Genomic DNA, 21,767 nt, shown 5'->3' with positions numbered 1-21,767 from the left:
TTCAAATTCAATGGGGTTTTTGTTTCATCAATAACCTTTAAAGTCTTTAGAAATGGTCCATTCCAAATCAATAACTTTGCACGTCTCGAGTTGAAGGTCATTCAAAATCAATTTAAAAAATAAAATAAAATGCCGAAAAATAGCAATATAAAGACTCTACTAGTAGCAATCATGGTTTTATTTCAGGATGGCTGTTTTATGACCAGGAAATTAGAAAATTTAGTGTAATTTTGGGGGGGAAATGCTATATTGGGATATAGATGTATTTCTTTAAAATTATTTCTAATTGAATCAAATTTTTGGGGGGAGGATTTCATGTGTCAAAAGTACCAGTACCGGTGACTACTCAGGAGTTGAGTTAAAACGCGGTATTGAACATCCCTACTTTTCATATGTGTTGTACCTCCAAGACACAATTCAGTCAGGAGATCAATTTGGGCCTTTTTAAAAGCCCCACCAGAGCGCGGCGCCGTGTCATGTCAGTCGCATCACGGCCGGAAACGGGCCGACGTCATCATTACACCGTGTGCGTGGCAGGCACACAATACGCCAAGGTTGAGGACAGTCAGAGGTTTGTGCTAAAAATAACTCCACTCAAGAAGCCCACCCACTGGTGACTTCATCATGATACGAAATGCAAGAACAGAATGCAAGCTACCTGCAGGATTCTTTTTGGGAGTCATTTTTGAGGGCTCTTAATAAAGGTTAAAAGCAAAGCAAGGAATAAAAAAAAAAAAAAAAGTTGAGCACATTCTTGTCCGGACGAGAAACATTTAATTTTTATTTTTTTCTCCCATGTCACTTTAGGGGCTCCGTACATTGGTAAGAATTTGAGATTTACAACAGTTTTTGGTTTGCGTGACTGTGCACAGATGTTCCATAAACCATTCTTGTTATCCAGTGGATACAATGCAAATATGCAATACAAAAGTTTCCATGGCAACCCATTTCAGGCTTTGGCGGCGCGGTCAAATTATCTTCAGAGGCTTTTTTTTTCGTGTTTTATTATGTGACGAAACGCTACCTCTCGTCATGTTGGTTTTGAAAATCACTCAATTCATGGTGTGCAAAAGCTTTGGCCTTGCAAGCTGACATCTTTTCTTTCAAGTTCAGGAAGGTCTTACGCAACAACGTAAAAACCACTTAACATTCTAAGGCGGCAGACGCGCGTTCAATCACTCTGAAAGCTACTCGGGATTGTTTCCAAATTTCTTATATTAGAAAGTAAAAGCATCCAGATCGCCGATAAGACCCCTGACATGCTGCCCGCACTCTGCCTTGCATGCGTCATCCTTGACAAGAATGTTTTTATGAAGGCAACAAGACAATGCTTGCACAGGCAAAACGTTTCAAGACATGCAAGTGTCCGAAAGGAGACGCTGAGGACGTTTAACGGCTGTAATATATATGCCAAGTCTGGGGTGGCGCTGTAGCGCTGCCACAGGGAGTTAACGGAAAGCATAGAAGTATCAGCAAAGAAGACGAACCACTGATCTGAATAGCTGATAGGACGATACTTTTGAAACCGCGGGGCCGCCATATTACTTCTCCCAAGGAACGTTTCTCAGCATACGATCCTATTAGATATAAATTAGAGAACATATGAAACAGTACTGAGAGGAAACAACAGGGGTATAGCAACTGAGCGATAAAAGAAAAGGGAGTCTCATGAGATGGGAGGAGTAAGATGGCTGCCCTGCCGCTTCAGTGGCTCGCACGGGTGGTTTTTTGGGGCTACCCAGTAAGACAGATCAGTGAGATGGATAACAGGAGAAGTGACAATGACGGCGGGTACTTCAAGTACAACATCACACAAAACATTTTGCTGTAAAAACAAACAAGCTACGGAGGTTGCCCAAAATGACGACGACGACGCGGCTATGCGCCATTGTTGTTGACAGACTGACGGTGACGTCATCACGAGAGGAGTATCCCGCATATGGTGTTCACATTGGAACGTACGCGAGTCGCGTTTTGAAATCTTTCCACTCTGGAGACCGGTTCCAAAAGTAATTGGTTCCAAGCTCCGAAACGGCGCCGGCGTGTGGACGAATGGAAACAAAATAATTTAACACACATTTTTCACCGGACTAAAACTAGACTAGACTAAAACCCTTATTGATAAACAATAACTGTGACTAAATCAGTATGCATTTCCGTCGACTAATGAAGACAAGATGAAAATGTACTTCGCTTAATAAAAACTGGACTAAAGTTTATGGACATTTCAGTTCATGAACAAAAACGAGACGAAAATTATATGATTTAGTAAAATCTTGTCTTTGCTAATCTGTCGCGGTGACACCGTCATGTGACACTCGGTGACACACCCCCTTTCAAATCTGCAGCTAGCTAGTACAACATGCACAAAGACATGGGACAGACAGGAAGTTAAACATTTTTTTAAAGCAAATTATAGTTCTAACATTAATCCAACGGCTATAATTATAATGATCCAACAATAATGTTAATCTGGCTGCTAACTAATGCTGGCTAATTTAACTCATAGCATGGGGCCATAGTAGCCATAGACTGTAATTGTGTGTCAAGTTGTTTTTTCATCAAAAAGATGAGAAGATTCGATGTGAAATAGTTTTAGATCCAAAAAGGTTCAATATAATCTGCTGACAAAGAAAATAAACAGGGGTAAAATGGTTGTCCTGACTAAAACTAGACTAGACAGTTTTTGTTGACTAAAACTAGACGAATAAAATAATTTTCTTGGACTAAAATAAAGACTAAAATGCAAGATCTATAGTTGACTAAAATGGACTAAATAAAAATGGGATGTGGTTGACTAGGACATAAAACGAACAAACGTGACTAAAACTGCGACTAAATTTAGAAGAAAATTAACACAAATGTACAGCAATAGTGGGTAACTAACACCTGTTAATCCCACTCTATATATGTGTATAATCATCTGGTGTATTGCATTTTTGTGCCATAAATTTCTACAAGAAGATTTAAAAAAAAAATCATGTTTGGTTTCAAGTGCCCTCTTGTGTGTCCATCTTTTTTTCCTGCAGTTTGGTGTGCCCCTTGGATGACTGTGATGTTTACGTCCCTATGTGCAGACTTGTACATGAGGCAGACCCGCCACCAGACGGGCCTGGAGGTGGTCATCAGCAAGATTTGCAAAGGTTTGGCGCTCTGCTTTTTGTTTTTGTCTGCCGTCTGGCCTTCAGACATGCAAAAAAAGGGATTTTGGGGGGAGCGTTAAATGAGATGTTTCACAAGCCTGGCACACTCGTTCGCACGCTGACGCTAGGAAATGTGTTTGTTAAAATTGCTTTTATTAAAAAACAGCGCCGTTTTCACAGCAGACGGAGATTACGTCAGGTGAGGATATCTTATCCTTTATTGGTAATATGATGGCTTGATATCGTACTTGATTCAGTCAGGACTGACGCAAATCACGGTTGTATCTTGGAACGAAGGAACAAAAATGTTTTTGTGAGTTTGGTGTGAGTTTGGTGAACTGTTGAGCCGGTCCAAGCAGATGGCTCAGATTGCAACGTAAACGTAAGCTTTGGCTTTTGTGGCAATCAATCTTCAGTACGCATACACATCAGGCAAATGTTGCCTTTAGCGTCGAGTGCGTTTTAAGAGCTTTTTGGCCAGAACGCCAAGATTCCTTCGTGGCGTGATCAGCTCCAATCCAACTTGGCTGCTCAGAAAACACCAACAAGTTTGCAGACACAACCTTTGCCATCCAGCTTCATGCGTGTTTCAATCCAAACCTTCTTTCTTTCTTTCTTTCTTTCTTTCTTTCTTTCTTTCTTTCTTTCTTTCTTTCTTTCTTTCTTTCTCTTTCATCCTCTTTCTATCTTTCTTTTTTCCTCTTTTCTTTTTCTTTCTTTCATTTTCTTTCTTTCTTTCTTTCTCTTTCTTTCTTTCTTTCTTTCCTTCTTTCTTTCGTCCTCTCTTTCTTTCTTTCATCCTCTTTCTTTCTTTGTTTTTCTTTCTTTTATCCTCTTTCTTTTGTCCTTTCTTTTTTATTTTTCTTTCTTTTTCTTTCTGTTTCTTTCTTTCTTTCTTTCTTTCTTTCTTCCTCTCTTTCATCCTCTTTCTTTCTGTTTTTCTTTCTTTCTTTCTTTTATCCTCTTTCTTTTGTCCTTTCTTTTTTATTTTTCTTTCTGTTTCTTTCTTTTTCTTTCTTTCTTTCTTTCTTTCTTTCTTTCTTTCTTTCTTTCTTTCTTTCTTTCTTTCTTTCTTTTTTCTTTTCCTGTTTCTTTTTCGTTCTTTCTTTCTTTCTTTCTTTCTTTCTTTCTTTCTTTCTTTCTTTTGTCCTCTCTTTCTTTCTTTCATCCTCTTTCTTTCTTTCTTTTATCCTCTTTCTTTTGTTCTTTCGTTTTTATTTTTCTTTCTTTTTCTTTCTTTTTCTTTCTTTTTCTTTCTTTTTCTTTCTTTTTCTTTCTTTTTCTTTTTCTTTCTGTTTCTTTCTTTCTTTCTTTCTTTCTTTCTTTCATCCTCTCTTTCTTTCATCCTCTTTCTTTCTTTCTTTTATCCTCTTTCTTTTGTTCTTTTGTTTTTATTTTTCTTTCTTTTTCTTTCTTTTTCTTTCTTTTTCTTTCTTTCTTTCTTTCTTTCTTTCTTTCTTTCTTTCTTTATCTCCTTTTCCCTCCCTTTCGCTTTCTTGCTTTTTTCATTCTTTCTCCCTTTCTTTCTTTTTCTTTCTTTCTTTCTTTCTTTCATTCTTTCTTTCTTTCTTTCTTTCTTTCTTTCTTTCTTTCTTTCTTTCTTTCTTTCTTTCTTTCTTTCTTTCTTTCTTTCTTTCTCTCTCTTTCGCTCTCTTTTTCTTTCTTTCTTTTTCTCTCTCTCCCTCTTTTTCTCTTTCTCTCTTTCTCCCTTTTTTCTTTTTCTTTATTTTTCTTTCTTCCTCTCTTTCTTTTTTCTTGCTTTTCTTTCTCTTTCTCTCGTTCTCTTCTTTCTTTCTCTCTCGTTCTTTTTTCTTTTTCGTTCTTTCTTACTTTCTTGCTTTTTCTTTCTTTCTCTTTCTTTTTCTTTCTTTCTCTCTCTTTCTTTTTTCTTTCTTTCTCTCTCTTTCTCTCTTTTTCTCTTTCTTTCTTTCTTTCTTTTAGCAGTCTATTCCATAGCATAGCATTTCTTTGGGTGCACTGTATATGAAAGTGGATGTTCGATTTTTATAATATAATAATATAATATAATATCAGCCATGATGTGCTGCTACATCAATGTGATCTGCACAGGCCCTTCAGAATTCATACTGCCCTTTTGATGATGTCAGCATTTGCGAGTGGTCGGTCAGAGAAAAACTCGTTACGGCCAACTCGGACTGGCAGAACACGTCCACAGTGAACAGCATCTCTGGTATAATGATGTCGTTTATTTATATTTACATGTTTTCATATTTGTGTCATGTCAGTAAGATAGTTATTGATTCTGAACTGAACTGAGTTGATGTATGTTGAATAGTTCAGTGTGCTTGCATTGTGTTTTTGTTTATAATCGGCAATTTGTATAATTGCGACTTAATTAATGGCTTTGACATGAGCTTCAGCAATTCTTATTAGTGTGCAGTGTTGCTCCGCCACTACGAAATGAAATTATATAATAAAGTGTACAATCAAATGTTAGAAAGGACACCATTAAGCTCTGCCTATGTGAGCATATGACATGTGCATGTGTGTCAAGTGGCGAATAATTGGACAATGTTTATGTGCACCGGCTAAGCAGCTGCAAATTGTCAGAGGAGTCACACTTGAGTTGACCCACTCTGCTCCCGATTAGTGGTTGGCGGCTCCACGGGGGTCCACGACACACAAACATCACAGACCCTTCAACGCCCCAACAAAACCCGTCAGCGGGCTGCAGTTGAGTGGCGTCAAGATCAACAGCAGCGTCGTCTATTTTTGTACACAATCAATACTTGATCTCATTGTACATTTCCTGAGCATGAGCATCAATTTGGCCTACCCTGCACTCATGCAACATATCAGCCTGCTATCACTTGCCAAATTAAGTGAGTCTTCTTGCTTAAAATTGGCTTGATAACTTTTAAGATTTGTAGATATCACTCAGTGGATGTTTCAAGTGTCAAAGGAGCAAAATCATGACGTTAAACTTCACCATGTCACAATTTTTTTTCCAGTAAGAATGATGAGTGCAACATTCAAATAGATATTGATTTTTTTTTCACCAAAAAGGTGGTGGGAGGGTCTTTCACAGCCCGTGTGCACATTTACAGATAGCGTCGCTTCATTAGCATCTGTGGGTTGCCACTAAAAGGGGCTCGAGAGCCGCTCATTGTTGCCCAACAACGGCGGCGCTACGTGGCGCTTCAGACGTGACTGGCGTCAACGCAATCCTTCTGCGTGTACGTGTGCGTGTGTGCCTACTATCCTTTTTGAAAGAGCAACAAGAGAAGAGGCATGTGGACGATGACGCACGCGTCAAACAGAGAAAAGATGAGATCATGGATGTACAATACAGATAAGCTTGATGGATTCACTGTAGCAAAGCAATCAGTGGCTTTTATTTGCGTTCAATATGGCAAACACCAGTGTAAGGCCTGAACATTTTCCCCTCAGTGACGTACTCTATGAAACGTTAGCTGATGTTAACTCTTTGACCACCAAAAACGTTTAATAACGATTAGTAAAATCACGATGTATGCCGCCATAAACGTTAAATGACATCAACTATGTTTTTCTTTTTTGTTTTTTTTAATCAATGTGAAGTGTAACGTCTAAGTGCAGCGCTGCCTGGTCAGTGGGTTGTGGAATCAAAAACACCCACTAACTATGGCCAGCAGATGAGAGCTCTCTTTTTATTGGGCTGCCAGTGTATGAAATTACAATGAAACATGAAGGAATCTGATGAAATAGAGCGTTTTAGCATCACTAAAGAAAAAAATATTAGTGGCAAAGTCACTGTTGTGGAGAAAATGTATCTTTTCACAAAAAGCTTGTTTTCTCCTTGTCTTTTCAATTTTCGCTCAGTGTCACTCAAATTACCTATTTTCAAGTGGTGACTACTAAAGAACGGAATAAGGTAGAAACATACTTTTTTCTTCTCATAAAAGAATGGAATTTGATCTTTATTTGGTACCCACGTTGTATATGTAGTAAAAGCACACAATATTCTGTTTGCTTTGAAAGATGAGTTAAAATGCTCGAAATCGTCTGGCACCGGGTTTTTTTTTTGTTTTTTGTTTTTTTTGATAACATACGGCAGTAAAATAGTTAATCGGCAAGTACAGTTTTTCATTTCATTTTCTTGACCGCTTATTCCTCACAAGGGTCGCGGGGGGTGCTGGCGCCTATCTCAGCTGGCTTTGGGCAGTAGGCGGGGGACACACCCTGGACTGGTTGCCAGCCAATCGCAGGGCACACAGAGACGAACAACCATCCACACTCACAAGCACACCTAGGGACAATTCGGAGCGCCCAATTAACCTACCATGCATGTCTTTGGAATGTGGGAGGAGACCGGAGTACCCGGAGAAGACCCACGCGGGCACGGGGAGAACATGCAAACTCCACCCAGGAAGGCCGGAGCCTGGACTCGAACCGGAGTCCTCAGAACTGGGAGGCGGATGTGCTAACCACTCGTCCACCGTGCCGCCGGCAAGTACAGTTATGGTCACATTTTTTTCCTGCAATAACATACATAGATTTTTTTATTTTTTTATTTTTTTTATTTATTTATTTTTTTGGTTTCAAGTCGCCACACGTGTAAATAGAGCTTCACTGCCTCCATCTATTTTCTACAGCGTTTGTCCTCATAAAGGGTCGTGAAAGTGTGGGCCAGACGTGAGCACACCCATCCGACGTTTGATGGGAAGGCAGCGTACCGTACACCCTGGACTGATTTATTATTCTAAATGTTTTTGTGACAGTTCATCTACTTCAATTTGAATTCTGAACTTACTGAACAGTAGGGATGTAACGATAACGGCAATATTGTGATATCGCAATATTATTAAAACTACCACAATATATCACTGTCATCATGTTGCTATATTAAATGCAGCACATCTGTTTAAAAAAAAAAAAAAAAAAAAAAAAAAGTCAGGTTGATTTCCATTTGTGCAGTTCTAGCACCCTCTGCTGGCTAGTTTTTTTTAGTGCAGATTAATTTTCACAAGGCATGTTTTGGCTCTTCCCTGTTTAAAATCCACGCTAATGGTCAAATAAATGTAATATGCTTGAGAAGCGAGTCGATATTTGGAGGAACTCATTGTGTTCATGCATTAGCAAGTAAGTGCCTCAATATGAAGTGTTATTAGAGATTATAGATGTTTATGTACATTGCTGTCATGTACAAAAGCACAATGTGTTTTTTAGTATGAGCTCTTTTTTTTTGTTTGTTTGTTTTTTACAATATTGTTACCTTTTTTTATATATCGCCAACCTCCCCACAATATCGTGATAATTATATCGTGCCCCTCATATCGTGATATCATATCGTAATGTTTGGATATCGTTACATCCCTACTGAACAGTTTGACTTGTAGCCTTTTAAGTGTTCGCTACAACAACAACTTGACAGAATTCTAACAAACGTGTGGCATAAACAGACGTCAGCACGTCCTAAATCAGAATTATAACAATCACGTAAACAAATTCAACTTTTCATGTTTCAGGAAACAATGAAATGGAAACGCATGGGACTGCCCCTCTGAAGCTCTCAACTTTTACCTGGACACTATATAATTGAAAAAAATAATACATATATGTAAAATAATAATAATAATAATAATAAAGCCTATAATTATGGAGTTAGAATCATGCCAAAACCCCGTAAACACAAAAAACGTCATCTACGTAAACAAAACGTGATCTACATACACAAAACCTGATCTACGCACACAAACGCCTATTGCAATACATTACGTAATCGCAGCAGCATGGTAACAAGGTGTCCATATGTCATGTTACCAGCAGTTGACCAATCACAGCGTAGTAGTTCTTTTTTTTTTTTTTTTTGGGCATGATTCTAACTCCATGTATAACAGCCTAACAAAATTAAGCTGCCCCCCAACTCCAAAATTTTGGCCTTTGCAATTTCAAAATTGCATTCAACTGCATTGCAATGTCAAATTCAGTTAACTGGTCGCTAGTTTTAAGATTTATTTAATATTTCTGCTCCTGTGTAATGGAAGTAATCCTGTGACATCATAAATGATCCTCTCATCATCACCCAGAGTGGAAGAATTAGAAGTAAAAGTGATTGTATGCAACACTGCCAATTTTATTCAAATGGATGATGATGACAAAACTGACTCCCGTCTGTGGCTGCAGGCATAAAAAACAATAATTGAGTATAATGATGATTTGGGAGAATTAAGATGTTGGTGAGCCTTATAAAGGGGCTTAGAAGTTCCAGGGAACATTTCAAGGTCAATGATGCTCCAACTCCATTGTCATGTTTTACTGCTAGACTCTGCTGAGTTGAAGGACTTTCATTTGTTTAGCCAGTTACAAAGTTTTATTGCTTTTTTTTTTTTTTTTTTTTTTTTTAAACAAAGGAGAATGTTTTCAAAAAGCTCATTTTGAAATGTTTTTACAAGAGCGTCTGAGAATGACAAAGACCCTGTTTGTTTCCAAGGACACTAAGTGGAGATAATTTATGCCGAAACACAAAGGAAAAAACAAAATGTGACTTTGCAAACAAAGCGAGGCAGAATTTATGTTAGCTATAAAAATGACATATTTGCAAAGGTTGGGATGAGGCACACAGAGACAAATCTGACAGATAAACATTCTAAAACATGTAAATAGTGTCCAGTTTATAGGTTTTGCATGCAAATGAGTAAAAGTGAGCCAACTCAGTCGGGGGCAGCTTCTACTTGATGTTAAATTTAACATCACTCTTTGCATGAGCCATACGAGGTGATGCTAAATGGAAAAAAAAACACGATTGTCATCGATATAAAAGATTCCCTCCTACCTGATTTGCCCACACCTGCTCGGCCTAAGATGGCGAGTTTCACATCCGGGCTTTTGGCCATGATGGAAAGCTCAGCGAGCCGATCAGCAAGCTCTCAAGTCAACTGGCCATTTCGTGATCCATACGGGAGAAAATGGTGCCTGCGATGAAAAGCGCAAAAAGCCATTTGTTCGTGCACTTTAAAGAAAATCAATGTTTACCCAAGCCGAAAAGAAAAGAAAACACCCCCACCAAGAAGCTGTGGAGTGTTCACTCCACACAAAAGGGAAGATACAAGCTGATAAATGTTGTCCGAGTCAAAAAGTTGGGGCTCTTTGTACTCATCTGGGCATTAGTTGGAAGATGCATAATGTAGAAAAAAAAAACAAAAAAAAAAACGTTGTTACCTTTTTGATCTGCATCATGCACCTTTAATGTTTGTCGCATGTCATCTGCCATGATTTAGCACCAGGTGTTTGATGAGTGGGCTTTCCTATTAATGATTCCCTATTTTAGGGGTGGGAACCTCTGGATACCTCACGATACGAGATGATATGCAATACAAGGTTCATGATAACGATAATCTCACGATATCCCGATACCGGGATTATCAGTATATTGGTCAGGTAATAAATCCACAATAATCTATGATAAAACTACTAAAGACATAAACTGATGTTTTTTTTATCATGAGAAAATAGGGGGGTGGGGGTTTGTACCATCACTGAAACACAATATTAAAACTGGTTTCGTCTTCACAGTGAGTACTTTCATTTTTTTTTTTTTAAACAAATACAAATGTCTTCTTAACAGATACCACTTTCTGGGTCTCGTCTTTCTTAAACACTATTGTCATGCAACATGTCAGTCAGATATATAGTCAATTGTTTCATTTTATAAACTGTGACAATTTTTGTGTAGCATTGCAAAAGTAAATAAAATTACTTAAATATTAAATCCAATTAAATCAATCTTAATTTTTGATCGTTTTAAAATGTTAAAATTGAAGATATAATAAAAAAAATTCCTGTGATTGGCTGGCAACCAGTTCAGTGTGTACCCCGCCTGCTGCCCAAAGCCAGCTGAGATAGGCTCCAGCACCCCCCGCGACCCTTGTGAGGAATATGCGGTTCAGAAAATGGATGGATGGATGGAATACACATTTTTCATAGAAACATATGCAAAACTCAGTATCTGGACAGATAAATGTCTTCCACAAGTAAAAGTGAGTCTTCTTTGCCTGAAGACTTGCGTCCATTTCCCCACCACTCTTATGAGGCACTCCCACTAGTGGCCTGCCAAGTAATTGCTCAATAAGTCATGAACAATGGAGCTGTTGTAAATGGCTGTATATTAAGTACAAATATTGTGATACTTGCGTAGGCATATCGATTATCTATCGAGAGACAAAGTACCACGATTTATCGCAATGTTGATTATATCGTCACACTCCTACCCTCTTTGGAAGCCAAAAGTGTGTTGCTAAACATCTTGCTGGCAGAAGTAAGGGAGGGGCAAACCTCCAAGGGACTCGCGACATATACGCACACTCTCAGGGGAGCTTATGTAATCATTTCCCTATTATGCTGGCACACACATGCCCATACATGGCGGCCATGTGCTCCTCTTTCTCTCTGTGGGGGTCGAGCTGACATCCTTGAGCTGTTAAAGACAGATTACCATTATTATACATCTAAGTGGCGAGTGTTAAGAGACATGTGGTCATGTTGGACCGGCCCCAGTGCACACTTCTTGACTTGCATTAGTTGAACAAAGTATGTGCTTTTCAATAAATGGGCTATGTTTATCCCTTGTGGCTTCATGAAAGCATAGGTGCAAGTGTGCGTGAATGCGGACGTGAAATGAGACACCTACCCCCCCGTCCGTCTAAATGCTTGCAACATTTTTGGCAGCCGCTTCGACGGCTGCTCGTAGATTTTCTGCAGTCTGATGAACTTCCCGCCAATATAAAATTGGCCTCAACGTGTCACGTGCCACCCGTTTCATATCAATAAGATATATATAAAATAAGGGAATCGTCTAAGAACTTTTTTTTAGTGAACTTTAAGGCTGGCTGATGCTTTTAAACGTTTTTAACAAGCTGTCTTATTGTACGACGTGCATTTTACTGCAGTGAGAGAGAACAACTCCCACGCAGAAGCAACAGCAGCAGCGAAGGGGAAACACCGCTGAGCGAGTCTCCCTGCCAACATGGTCATTCCCGTGTTTTGCCATTTCCTGCATCTGTACTTACAAGATGCCGTCCCCACTGGAAGTCAAGTTCGCCACGTACTAATTTAAGAAAAAAAAAAAACTGCAGAGAGACGTGTTGGAGTGAAGACAAAAGTGCATGTTGTTATTAAAAAAAAATTAAAAAGCACTGCACTGTTGACAATGACATGCAGACTTCACGATTTATGAAGCCTAGCAAAATATTATTTTAGCTCAAAAGAGTCACCAAATGTTTCCATAAGAAGTTGATTGAGAGTCCTCTTAAAGTGACAAATCAAATGGTTGTCCTTGGCTGTTTTGTCTGCCCACATGTTTCTCTCAAGCAGCTCATAAAATCAACAGTCGGCTCAATCTGTTCACTCACTGCCAGGCAAAGAATGGAATGATAAACTGCAATAACTGTCTTTCATTAGCATACAATGGACAGTCTGCTTCTAGTAAACAAGACGAGAGAACAATAACGTGATAAGAACTCATCTCAAATGTTCGATGACATCAAACGTTTGTGCACACCCATATCATCTCTAATATAAGTAAAACTTTAATTACACAAAACTACACCAGGATTTAATTGTGAGACTCCCAAATCTACATGGTCACTTCATGACTAATTGCTAAATTGATTTTAACGAGATTGGAGGTAGTGATAGACCAATACGTTTTTTCCAAGGCCGATACCGATACAGATAACCGATATTTCAAGCCGATCTTCATTTGCAGTACAATAGAAAAAAAAAAAGTTTCCTTTTAAACTATATGGACATATTTGTTTATATATATATATATATATATATATATATATATATATATATATATATATATATATATATATATATATATAACATAAATTGCAGAGCTTCCAGGATCATTAATTAGCATGTCTTAAGCAAAATTAGAAAACAAAAATTAAAAAGCAAGTAAATAGATCCCTAAAGATTTCTACTGTAAATAAAGTTTTCTAAAATTTCAACATAATTTCTTGATTTATTGTATTTATTTTTTTAGATAAAATGTAGGGAGTTACTATTTTTCATAAAGTGGCAATTTAAATAGATCCATAAATGAAAAGTTCCCTGCATCTCACTGAGTGACAAATGCAAGCGAATGTAGCTCATTTGGGGGTTTTGTTAGGGTTCTGTAACGTTTCAAAAGATCTTTGCAGTGAAAAATTGTCTGAATATGTTATAAATGTGTTTACGACAAATAAAAAGTGACTGTGAACATCTTACAATTCCTGACGAAAACACCAAATTCACAACTTTGGCAAGTATTCACTACTCAGTGAGATATCAGCTTTATCGGCCTTCAGATTCAAAAAATGGCTGATGCCGATATTTGTCAAAGTGCCAAATATCGGCACCAATAATCGGCCTTGCCGATAATCAGTCTGTCCCTGATTAAAGGTAAGGTTACCAAAACGATAGGAGTCTTCAATTAGTGTGCTTCTTTTACCCTTTGGGTGGACCTCTTCCTTTCTGGGCCTCTCTAATTGTCCTGTCAAATTGAGCTTTATGTTTTTTGTTTTTTTGTTTTTTCCCCTCCATCCAGCTATAGGTGCCCGTTTTGTCTTTGTGTGCCTTTCCTGCCCCTGAGAAACGAACCGGGGTGGTGCTGCTGAGGTTGGAGGAGATTACAGAGTGCAAACTTCCAAACCATGGGAGGAGACCTGCTGCAGCAGTGCAGGCTATAGAAAGACAGCCGACCACAAGCCTGTCATCAAAATATACACGCATGGGACTTATGTAGTGACAGCAAATGTGCACTGAAAATAATACACTCCCAAGCTTGAGAATGGCTATCAACATTGAACAATTTGAAAATGTGGACTGAGGGTAGAAGTATCACATCAATGTTATTGTAATTACATTCCTTGGGTCTATTCTATTATAGTGCACGCATCAGCGTCGAGGTCCCAATAAGAGCTCGTTAACTTATCAAGCCTTCATTTCCTCCCGGAGATGACTTCGAGTCCGTGCAACAACATTGCTATCGAACGCGTCATCAGTATGACAAGCAAGGCCAAAGCACATTTGGCAAGAGGTGCGCAGGGTGACCCCCAAAGTCCACTGAGATGTGGACTATTACGCAACAGCCAGGGGCGCTTGTGAATGCCAATTATGTGCTGCGACCCAAAAAGCAGAAGAGGAGGAGGAAACAAGTTAGAGCTGCACATGTATGTAGATCAGCACGGAAACGAGATGTTATGTACATTAGAGAATTAGGCGGTCAATTGTAACTGCTATTATACCCTTTGCTAGACTCGACTCTTTTACAATTAACTTGGGAGCCCAACAACCGGTGGTGTAAGCTGTAGTGTGCAATTGTGCTTTTTAAAAGCAGAAATGGACCCACATGGAGACTTATTTCTTACAGCGTGACACCGCGAGATGCAAGTCCACCCAGATGAGGGGAATAATTATCACACAAGACGCACTTCCCGACTGACATAAAAGCCCCAGCAGAGGACTCACCAATGACGGCTACAGCCAGCGATGATTTCGGGGAGATTAGCAGGGGAGGAATGAAGTGCCCCGCCAGGTAGATGTGGACACTGGGTGTGCACAGCTGGATTTGGCGACGGACCACCGGACGGACAGATAGATAGACCGGCCCGATTGGAAGGATGGACGGACGGAGGGAGGATGAACAGCAGCAGCTCCCTCGCTGCTGTGAATGAACCTCAACCGCGCGGCCAGCGATAAATATAAAGACGTGGAGTTCCCAACAAACAGTGATGAGCTGGATCCTGCATGCCCCTGCAGTGCCACCAAAACAGTGCGCACAGCGACATCTAGTGGAACTTATTGACAACACAGGGGAAAACCCACCACCATAAAAAAAAAAAAAAAAAAGACAGTCGTCTGTCTTACATTGTGATTGGTCAGTTTTCCTCCAATAGCATTGTAAACCAATAGCAGCGAGACCCTTCTCTGTAACCCGGAAGCGGGGGTTAAGTGGTGATAAACAGGTGCGTCAAGTTGTGTTTTCCATACTGTTCGTGAAATTACAATACTTTACGAGTCCAATGTTTGCTGTTTAACCAGAATAAAAACACATAGTCTGGCGGTAAATAGTGATTGTGATTTGGAAGCTAGTAGTCGAACTCAAGGGAGCCGCTAACACTCACACTACTGACTCTTAATAATGTTTAACCCATCTGGATATTAGTCAGATAGATTTTGTTCAGCACTTTTCCCCAAAGTAGAATTCAAATACTGTAATGACATGTTGATGCTATATTGTTTTCAGCCACAAGAGGACAGGAGTGTGCGCTGAATAAATTTATGGTCATCATGGTGGGCCAAAACGGTAAGCTAGGCCTACTTAAACTTTAACATTTTTTCATTGTTATTATAGTTACAGTTGTTGTTTTTTCTCTTTCTGATTTCCCTCCCTCTGAGTTGCTTTTATTTTTACGTCATCCATCTGGCCTTCGTTGAACCCTGCTTTTCTACCTTCCTTTCTAGCCTCCCCCAACAGACACCTTTTTTCTTTCTGACGTCCTTTCTTGCCTTCATTCCATCAAATATGCTATTTCCATCCTTCCTTCCTTTGCTTAAACCTACTTTTTTGACATCTTCCTTTTGCTTGTTACTATACTTAAATCAGATTTTCTGTTTCTTATATCCTTCATTCGATGCAATACCTATGTTTTTAATTTAGTGCATACTATTTTTTGTATGCCTTGGTTACATTTAATTTGAGTTTTTTTTGTGTGTCTTGAAGATCAGCAACAGTCCGGGAAAGAATCGGAACTGTTCGACGCCCAGCAGCATGCACACATGCTCCCCTCCCACTTGAGACACTTCTCCTCTGCGGTGGCGCGCCGTGCGCTTTTACGCGCTACTCCAGAGCGGCAGACTGAAAGGCATGCAAAGCGGCCGGCTGATACCGCAGCAAGAGGATGCCGCCACTACTACTGTTAACGCCTCTCTTCTGTTTCATCTGGCCACAAATAGTTCAGTGCCTGGAGGCAACAGGTGGAAGCTTCGTCGTGGACGGGGACATCCGCCACTTGGTCGCCACACCCAATGCCCTTTACGTAGCCACTGAAGAGAAACTGTACCAGCTGAGCCGCGGCCTGAGTCTGGTCCACGCCGTCAACCAGAAAGGCATCCTCACGGGAACGAGCAGCGTCGCGCACTTCACCAGAGTGGCGGGGGATTGGTGGAACGAGACATTCAGCGTCAACGTGCTGTTGCCTTTTGTGGAGAACGGGACCCTCATCAGCTGTGGTGTGACCGATAACGTGTGTGGCTACTGTGAGCTGCTGTCCTTGGCCAACATTTCCATGGTGCTTCACAGGGAGCACATCCTGGTGGGGCCCTCCAAGCGCACCAGCGCGTCGGTGGCCTTCCTGGTGGACGTTCCGAGGGCCGGCCATGACGTTTATATCATGACCGCCATCCAGCAGCGCAAGGGCAAGACCTTGCACAGCACCTGCGACTCTTTCACGGAGGTCGTGTACCTCCACAACACTGAGAACAAGCCCGAACTGCTCTTCTCCTTCTCAGGCGACGGCACTAACCTGCAATTTCGAAGCAGCGGCGACGTGGACTTCATGGCTGGATTTCAGATCAACGCCGTCATTTATCTGTTTGCCAACGTGCTTTCCTCGCAAGCCGGCCGCAACAGAGTTCGCCTCGTATGGCTCCAGGCCAGTACGAGGAAAGCCGACACGCTGAAATCGCTGCGCGGGGTGTCTCTGATCATCCCTGGGATGACAGGCGTAAGGCTGGTGGCATCCTCGCCGGTCTCGCCTGGACGCTCGTCCACGTTGTGGGTCGGCGTGTTCAGCGCGGAAGGCGATCCGAGCGGCACTCAGTTGGTTCTGTTTGACATCAGTCCCGATTTGACAATAGCGGCCGATCAAGACCCCGATTTCTACAGTGCCCGACAATCGAGTCACCAAGACACCGTGGTGAGTTCGTCACCTCTTTTCTTCAACTGACGAGTTGGCTTGATGTGGCCCAAATTTGTGTCTGCCTGCTGTCTGTGTTTGTCAGCCCAAGGTGCTGCAGCCACTGAAGGTGCTCTTCAGGCAGACCTCCATGACGGCTGTACTGGCCACGACGCAAGGGGCCTGGATGCACTTCTTTGTTGGGACAGCAGATGGACAGCTAATTAAGGTGTGAGTCAGTACATTTACACATGCCAGATTTGTGATATAAACAAAAAATGATCAATCATAAGCAAGGCTTTTTTAATTAACTAAAATGAAAGAAAAAAACTAAAATTCAAAAAACAATTTCATTAACGAAATAAAATCAAAATGAAAATCCTTTTTAAAAAACGAAAACGAACTGAAACTACATTTTATGTTTACAAATTAACTAAAACTATAATTATAGCAAAAATGTCCTTCGTTTTCATCTTTGGTAATTAATTTAATGCATGACCCTTTGGGGACAATTTTAAATGTCATTTTAAGTAGATTTATATTGATATGAACCGGAATAAGGACGATTGAAAATGTGTCACACGGAAGTGATGTCATCTAGCAGCAGCCAATAGAAAAGCACCTTCAGGAGACGTCGCTCGCGTGGTGGTTTTTGAATATTGTGCACAAGTAATACACTTAAAAAAATAAAATAAAATAAACCAATACTGAAAGTAACTAAAACTAAGCATTTATTAAATAACAAAGTAATAAAAACTAACAAAACCACCCAGAAAACTAATTAAAACATCTAAAATAAAAAAATAAAAATATAAACGAATTAAAAACTACATAAAATAAAAATAAAAATCTAAACTATAATAACCCTTATCATAAGTCAAAACTTTTCCACCATAAACTGTAGGCCTACAACACTATTGAGCAAAACTTCTTATAGAGCAGGGGTGTCAAACATACGGCCGGATCAGGCCCGCATATGGGTTTAATCCAGCCCGCGAGATGATTTTGTACAAAAAAAAAAAAAAATGTAATGTCAGACTAATTAATCAGCCGGCCACAATCAAAACATATAACTTTGTAATTTCACTATCAGTTCTCAGATGAGCAATGCAACTTGTACGGGGAATCGTCGTCCTGGATGTCATTATTTTACACACAACTTAAACTACGGTTTGTTTAATTATTATTTTTTTGTAATCATGCACCGACATAAATGTGTTAAATACGACATTTAATTACTGGTAACACAAATAGATATGACAAGGATTAACTATAACATCCCTATAACATCATAAACTGCGCCACGCAATGCATTCTGGGAACAATATAAATGCAAAACAGGTGGATTTAACACGTCCGGAACGTATACCGGCAATGTTGCCGTGTTCCATTTACATTCGTGTTACTTTTCGGAACAATATGATTACAGTTGAGCTCCGTAATTTAGAGCTGGTCCACGAAAATCTGCGTATAAATGAAGGCAATTGTTTTTATAAATTTTCCTTCATGTGGCCGCAGAGCTAACATAAGTTTGACATCCCTGTTATAGAGAGAGGAAGTAAAAAAAAAAAAAAAGTGTGTTAATGTGGTGGTTGCACAAATCTGCACATCCTGTTCTAAGTGGGGCTGTGTTCGGAATGAACCAATCACATTCAACCACATGTTGAATGGGAGTTGGCACAACTGTCGCCATTTCACGCGCTTCCGCTTCACCATGAAAAGTTGATCTTTTCCTGGACCTTTTTTTGCTTGAAGGTTTATTGCTAACACCAACTGCTCTTTGATTGACACGTGTACCGTGCCACTTTTCGCATTATTTTTTGGACGCAAAATGATTTTTCATTTATTCATGTATTGCTTGATTAGCTGATTCACTTTTAGCAATGTAAAAAAAAAACAAAGTGACAACTTGTGGCGAGCCTGTCACATGAATATTGATGACATTGCAACCGTTAACGACCATGTCAAAAACTTGTCACACTTTGCACACTTGCCTCATGTCGAGAGAGGAAGTGAAGCAGGGCATAAAGAGCGACTCCAAGGAGGAAGTATGATTGGGCTTGAGGAATTCCCGTGTAAAATCGTTTTTGCTCGCTTGACTGAAGGTTTGTCACACTTTGATGGCACCCGGGAAGAACCGCATAAAGTCTCCTTGGCAAGTCAAATGCATCAGTGGATCACGTGCTTGTGGCTTGTGACCTCACCCACAAGAAATGCAACCCGCACACAACACGTGCTGAACATCATAAATGGCAGAGATTTTTATTTATGCTTGGCCATTTTCGTTTCACAATATAACTAATTGCAAACTGTAAACCTCAGACTTGTCATGGTAAATTGTCATAAATCCTGAATGTGCTTTCTTGTTTTCAGCTAAATGTGGACAGAAACCATCACAGCACTTGTCCTACATTGCTTTACCGGACGGCTGATGACCGCAAAGTATTTCCCAGTATGCACCTGGACCAAGTGGGTGGTCACGTGTACGCGGCCTTCAGTAAGCAGGTTTGTTTCCGCTCAGTGTTGGAATGTGTCAAATGGGTCATTGGGCGAATTGTTTTTGTGCTGTGTAGTGTTAATTTCGTCAACAAAAGCTAAACAAAAATAATTTCATCGACACACATTTTCCACCAGACTAAGACTAGACTAGTCTAGACTAAAACCCTCAGTAACTCATTCAAACCCAAAAACGTGTATAAACGTTTTTAAATACTTTGTCCTTCCCTCCCAAAAACGTGTTTACACTTTTTTTTTTCTTTTTCATGCAAGAGTATACAAAAGGCTTTGATGCAGCTTCTGACATGAATAGGTGGCTTAAAGCAAAAGCAGGTGGCAGTAGAGTATAAGAGATCAGCCAGGGTCATGTTGCAACAAGCTCTTTTTATCAGTGTTTTCACCAGGAATGTGAATATTGACGAGCTATTAGCTATATTGTAATGCTAATTGCTTCAAATATATACTTTTTTTTACGAATCCTTCTTTTGGTAAAAAGTAAAACAGCCAGGAGCGAGGGGGAGGTGGGGTCTTCAGTGAAAATGGCTGGGAGTGAATGAGTTAATAAACAATAAGTGGGACTAAATCAGTATGCATTTTCATCGACTAATGAAGACGAGATGAAAATGTCCTTCACTTAATAAAAACTGGACTAAAATCTATGGACATTTTAGTTCAGGAACAAAAATGAGACAAAAATGGTATGATTTTGAAAAATCTTGTCTCTGCTAATCTGTCACGTCTGTGATACTTTCATGTGCATGCACAGCACAAATGCGACAGGCAGGAAGTAGATTCATTGTGAAAGGTTAAAAAAAATAATAATATGTAGCTTATATATAACTTGACATTAATTCTTATGCATACTAGATCCATTACACGAGCATCTACTGAAATTCAAACAGAATTCGCCCCCCCCCCCCCCCTCACTCTGCTTCATCTATCTTTCCCTCCTTCTTCTCTTTAGTTTTTCCTCTGGTCTCTCGAGATCTCCCTAATCTGTTGGAGTTTAGAGGTTTCTGGGCTTGGCGTAAGATTCTGGTTTTGTAGCCATGTGGGTGGTAGATGGTGTTTAGTTGGCGCTGGATTTCACTTTGATTCATCTTTCTTTCCTTTGACCTTTCCTCTGGTCTCCTGACCTTCTGAACTTCACAACTCTGGCGGTGCTCTGAAGTATCCGGTTAAGGTGAAGGGTAATGGGATTTTTATTAGGTTTTAGGTGAACTAATGAGTACAAATGTACACGAATTCACACACGCACGCACACAATTGCGCACATGCGCACATGAGAGAGAGAGAGAGAGAGAGAGAGAGAGAGAGAGAGAGAGAGAGAGAGAGAAATGATGATAAGATGATGTTGAATCGGTAAGACCTCCGAGTGAACAATTCTAAATTCTCTCTTAAAAAAATAAAAAATAAAAATAAATAAATAACATTAATCCAACAGCTATAATGGTCCAACAATAATGTTAATGCGACTGTGTTAACTAATGCTGGCTAACTTGCTACCTCATAGTATGGAGCCACAGTAGCCACTGTATGGTAATTGTGTGTCAAGTTGTTTTTCATCAAAAAGATGAGAGAATATTTGATGTGAAATAGTTTTCGAAAAGGTTCAATATAATCTGCTGACAAAAAATATATATTTTTACAGGGGTTAAATGATTGTCCTGACTAAAACTACACTAAAACGTTGACAGTTTTTGTTGACTAAAACTAGACTAATAAAATGACGTTTTCCTGGACTAAAATAAAGACTAAAATGCTTGATTTATAGTCGACTAAAAATGGATTAAATAAAAATGGGATGAGGTTGACTAACTGTGATTCAAAACTAACAAGCGTGACTGAAACTGGACTAAAACTGAGACTACATTTAAAAATGGCAGACAAAATTGAACTCAAGTGCTGTAAATGTTGTGCCACAGGTGCAGCGCGTGCCCGCGTCCTTGTGCCACACGCACAAAACGCTGGACGATTGCTGGTCGGCGCAGGACCCAAGCTGTGTGTGGTGTCACGCCAAAAAGAGGTTGGACACAACTTCTTCATCCTCTCAACATGATGATGATGATGATGATGTTTTTTTCCCATCTCAGTTGCACGTTCAAGGACCAATGCCAAAACTCAGACTGGTTGTCCTTTCCTGATGATTACCACAAAAAGAGGTTTTCCTACACTGTAAAAAAGCGACGTGACGGTCAGGTACAAGCAATCAAGCGTGCGTAACAAAATGTCATCCGTTGTC

At 39.9% G+C, this 21,767-nt stretch overlaps 2 protein-coding genes across 5 annotated transcripts in view; one reads left to right on the top strand and one right to left on the bottom strand.

The window, feature by feature from the left end:
• Positions 1–14,910, bottom strand: part of rerg (RAS-like, estrogen-regulated, growth inhibitor) — a 34,768-nt gene extending 19,858 nt beyond the window's left edge. Inside the window, exons 1-2 of the mRNA XM_077499939.1 lie at positions 14,601–14,910; positions 9,919–10,058 (exon numbers count right to left, since the gene is read on the bottom strand). Coding sequence (XP_077356065.1) covers positions 9,919–9,979 — 61 coding nt within the window. The 5' untranslated portion in view covers positions 9,980–10,058; positions 14,601–14,910. The remainder of the gene's footprint in view (positions 1–9,918; positions 10,059–14,600) is intronic.
• plxnc1 (plexin C1) overlaps positions 14,162–21,767 on the top strand; it is a 35,632-nt gene continuing 28,026 nt past the window's right edge. For 2 of the 4 annotated variants that reach the window (XM_077499934.1, XM_077499932.1), the window contains exons 1-7: positions 14,171–15,097; positions 15,379–15,438; positions 15,856–17,050; positions 17,136–17,258; positions 19,403–19,534; positions 21,451–21,551; positions 21,619–21,724. In XM_077499934.1, coding sequence (XP_077356060.1) covers positions 16,034–17,050; positions 17,136–17,258; positions 19,403–19,534; positions 21,451–21,551; positions 21,619–21,724 — 1,479 coding nt within the window. In that variant the 5' untranslated portion in view covers positions 14,171–15,097; positions 15,379–15,438; positions 15,856–16,033. Of the gene's footprint in view, positions 15,098–15,378; positions 15,439–15,855; positions 17,051–17,135; positions 17,259–19,402; positions 19,535–21,450; positions 21,552–21,618; positions 21,725–21,767 lie in introns of all 4 variants that reach the window. The other 2 variants (XR_013279023.1, XM_077499933.1) reach the window with 2 other exon arrangements.

Source organism: Festucalex cinctus, chromosome 16, assembly GCF_051991245.1.
Source record: "Festucalex cinctus isolate MCC-2025b chromosome 16, RoL_Fcin_1.0, whole genome shotgun sequence".
Taxonomy (NCBI): Eukaryota; Metazoa; Chordata; class Actinopteri; order Syngnathiformes; family Syngnathidae; genus Festucalex; species Festucalex cinctus.
The sequence above is the reverse complement of the archived record's forward strand: the minus strand, read 5'-3'. Positions and strand labels throughout refer to the sequence as shown.